The 2529-nt window shown below is 48.0% G+C and overlaps 1 protein-coding gene across 1 annotated transcript in view; it reads right to left on the bottom strand.

The window, feature by feature from the left end:
* Lvrn (laeverin) overlaps positions 1 to 2529 on the bottom strand; it is a 62607-nt gene that overhangs the window by 58533 nt on the left and 1545 nt on the right. The window contains exon 4 of the mRNA XM_033761479.1: positions 2273 to 2524. Coding sequence (XP_033617370.1) covers positions 2273 to 2524 — 252 coding nt within the window. The remainder of the gene's footprint in view (positions 1 to 2272; positions 2525 to 2529) is intronic.

Genomic DNA, 2529 nt, shown 5'->3' with positions numbered 1-2529 from the left:
TTTTTTTTTTTTTTTTGAGACAGGGTCTCACTATGTAGTTGAGACTGACCTGGAACTCACTATGTAGCTCAGGCTGGTCTCAAACTCATAGGGATCCTCCTACCTCAGCCTCCCGAGTGCTGGGATTACAGGCGTGCGCCACCATGACCAGCTTGATCTTAACCGTTTTAAAGTGTATAATTCAACGGCTGGAGATTTAGGTCAGTGGCAATGTACCTGCCTGGCAAGTGCAAGATCCAGAGTTTGATCCCAGTTAAACAAAAACAAAAACAACCCCAGTAATTCAATAGTGTTAAGTTCATTCATATTGTTGTGCAAATAATGTCCAGAACTCTTTCCAGCTTGCAAAACTAAAGTTCTACACCCCTCAACCCCTGGATTCTTTCCACCTGGAAATCTCTGACTGACTCATGGATTGGGAACTTGGCAGAGCCCATGTTTAGATAACTAGGAGCTACTTCTAAGGATAACTTGACCTAATGGTAGCAGGTACCACTGTCCAAGCTGTCAGTGTCAGCACCTCCTTTCTCATTCCATTCTCACAACACCTTAAAAGTGAACAATTCTTATATTTTGTCCAAGTTCTTTGTGACCTAGGCTTCAAATTTAACTACAGATATCTTTTCCTTGTGATTTCAGAACCCAAGACCCAAGGGACAACTTCCTGGCAACAGCCCTCCCAAAATGCCACAATTTTGGAACTCTACCTTGGTTTTAATGTCCTGAAATATGATTTCCTGTTAGTGTTAGGTTTATCTGGTGCAACAGAAAAATGCAAAGGTACTTTCCTTTACTTTGTCTGTTGCTTTGTCTGGGTCACAATCACGCTACAGTAAGAAGAAGGAAGAAATGGACGAACATAAGATTTACTAACCAACAGTAGAAAACTATCAGATATGGATGCAAAGGGTCCCTTTTTGTTTCTTTGAAAAGATCTTGCACCTCTCGGTTGAAAAGGTTTTCAGTGTACATGTTGGGTAACAAATACTAAGAAATTTCAAACTATATTTCAAGGACTGATGTAATTTTGAAAGAGAAAAACTAAACATGTGGTCTTGAAAAATAAAAGTTACTGATCACACACCCTTTAAAGCAGTGCATTAAACTTTCTTAAAACCCTTGAAACTTCAGGGGAAAATTGTAAGAGATAGTTTACGGGGTAATTTAGTCAGGTTTTCCCCCCTCCAAGAACATTTTCTCTAATAATAAGGGCAAAGAACATGCAGTTGTGTAAACCGCAATTTCGCACCACACTACCATGTGAAGGAAAGAACAGCCTGTTTAAGAAACAAAACCACAACACACACACACACACACACACACACACACACACTTTTTTGTTATCTTCTATATAAGCCATTTCTCAGCGTCCACTGGATTTCAGTAGCGGAGAGAAAGGCAATTCTTGATCTGGGAGTGGAAACACCCCTTATGAGAGACAATACTTCACACGAGGAGTGTAAAAAAAGAATATATGTACATTCCCTGGCCTGGCCTTGCAGACCCAGATGGCAGATCTCTGGACCCAACGCCACCCCGCCACCACTTTTTTTCTCTCAGCAGAGAAATCCCAGACGCGCGGGCTCTGATACGCTGCAGGGACTCACAGGCAGAGCAGACAGCGGGTCCCCCACAAGCCAGCCAAGGAGAGGCGGCCCGGTCAGGGTGAGAGAGGATGTCCAAACACGACCCCGACGTTTGGAGAGCCTTAGCCTTACCTGGACACGGAAACAGTCCCGCGTGGACACTGCTGCCGGAGCAGCGGTGAGAGCGCGTCCCCAAACCAGAGCAGGATGCGCTCGGACCCAACAGCTACAGTGCTCAGAGAACTGAAGGGCGGTGACGAGGTCTCCTTAAAATTCAGATTCTAATCCGTTGTAAGGACCGGGTCTTAGAGTCTGCCTTTCCAACATATAACCAGGCACTATAACTGCTATTGGCGAAAGCACCAAGCTTTGAGTAATAGGGGTGAAGAAATTCGGAGCTGGAGAAGAAAGGGGCTTTCTGAACAAAACGATAAACTTCTGAGATACCGCGACCTCAAAGGGTCACCGAAAGGGACAACCTGGGCAAACAAGGATAGAGGGGGGACACGAAGCGGAGAAGGGCCTTGGGCTCCCAGCCTTTATTCTAAGTAAAGTTTTAGGAAGAAGGAGGCGGCTCTGGAAGAAGACGTACGTAGAAGGGGAAGGCCTGGGCAGGACGCGCTGCTGGCCCTCAGCCCCCTCGGGGCGCTGGGAGGAGGCCGAGGGCCCCGTCGGCCGGCCCTTACCTGCGCTCTCCCTGGTCCGAGTACAAGTTGAGGAAGAGCCCCTCCCTTGTTTCCTTGAACACAGGACCCGTGAAGCGGAGCTGCAGTTCATAGAGGCTACCGGGCTGCAGGGCCTCCCCAAGCTCCAGCACCATGTACTCCATGTACTCGGAGAACCACATGTCCTGCACCGGCACGCGGCACGCGGCGGCGTCCCTGGCGCCCGGCGACAGGGGACCCCGCACCTCTGGGAGCTCGTGGTCCAGGAAGAGGCTGTG

The sequence above is a fragment of the Fukomys damarensis genome, unplaced genomic scaffold (assembly GCF_012274545.1).
Source record: "Fukomys damarensis isolate Sample0158 unplaced genomic scaffold, DMR_v1.0_HiC HiC_scaffold_9, whole genome shotgun sequence".
NCBI lineage: Eukaryota > Metazoa > Chordata > Mammalia > Rodentia > Bathyergidae > Fukomys > Fukomys damarensis.
Note: the sequence above shows the minus strand (reverse complement) of the source record. Positions and strands in the feature narration are given on the sequence as shown.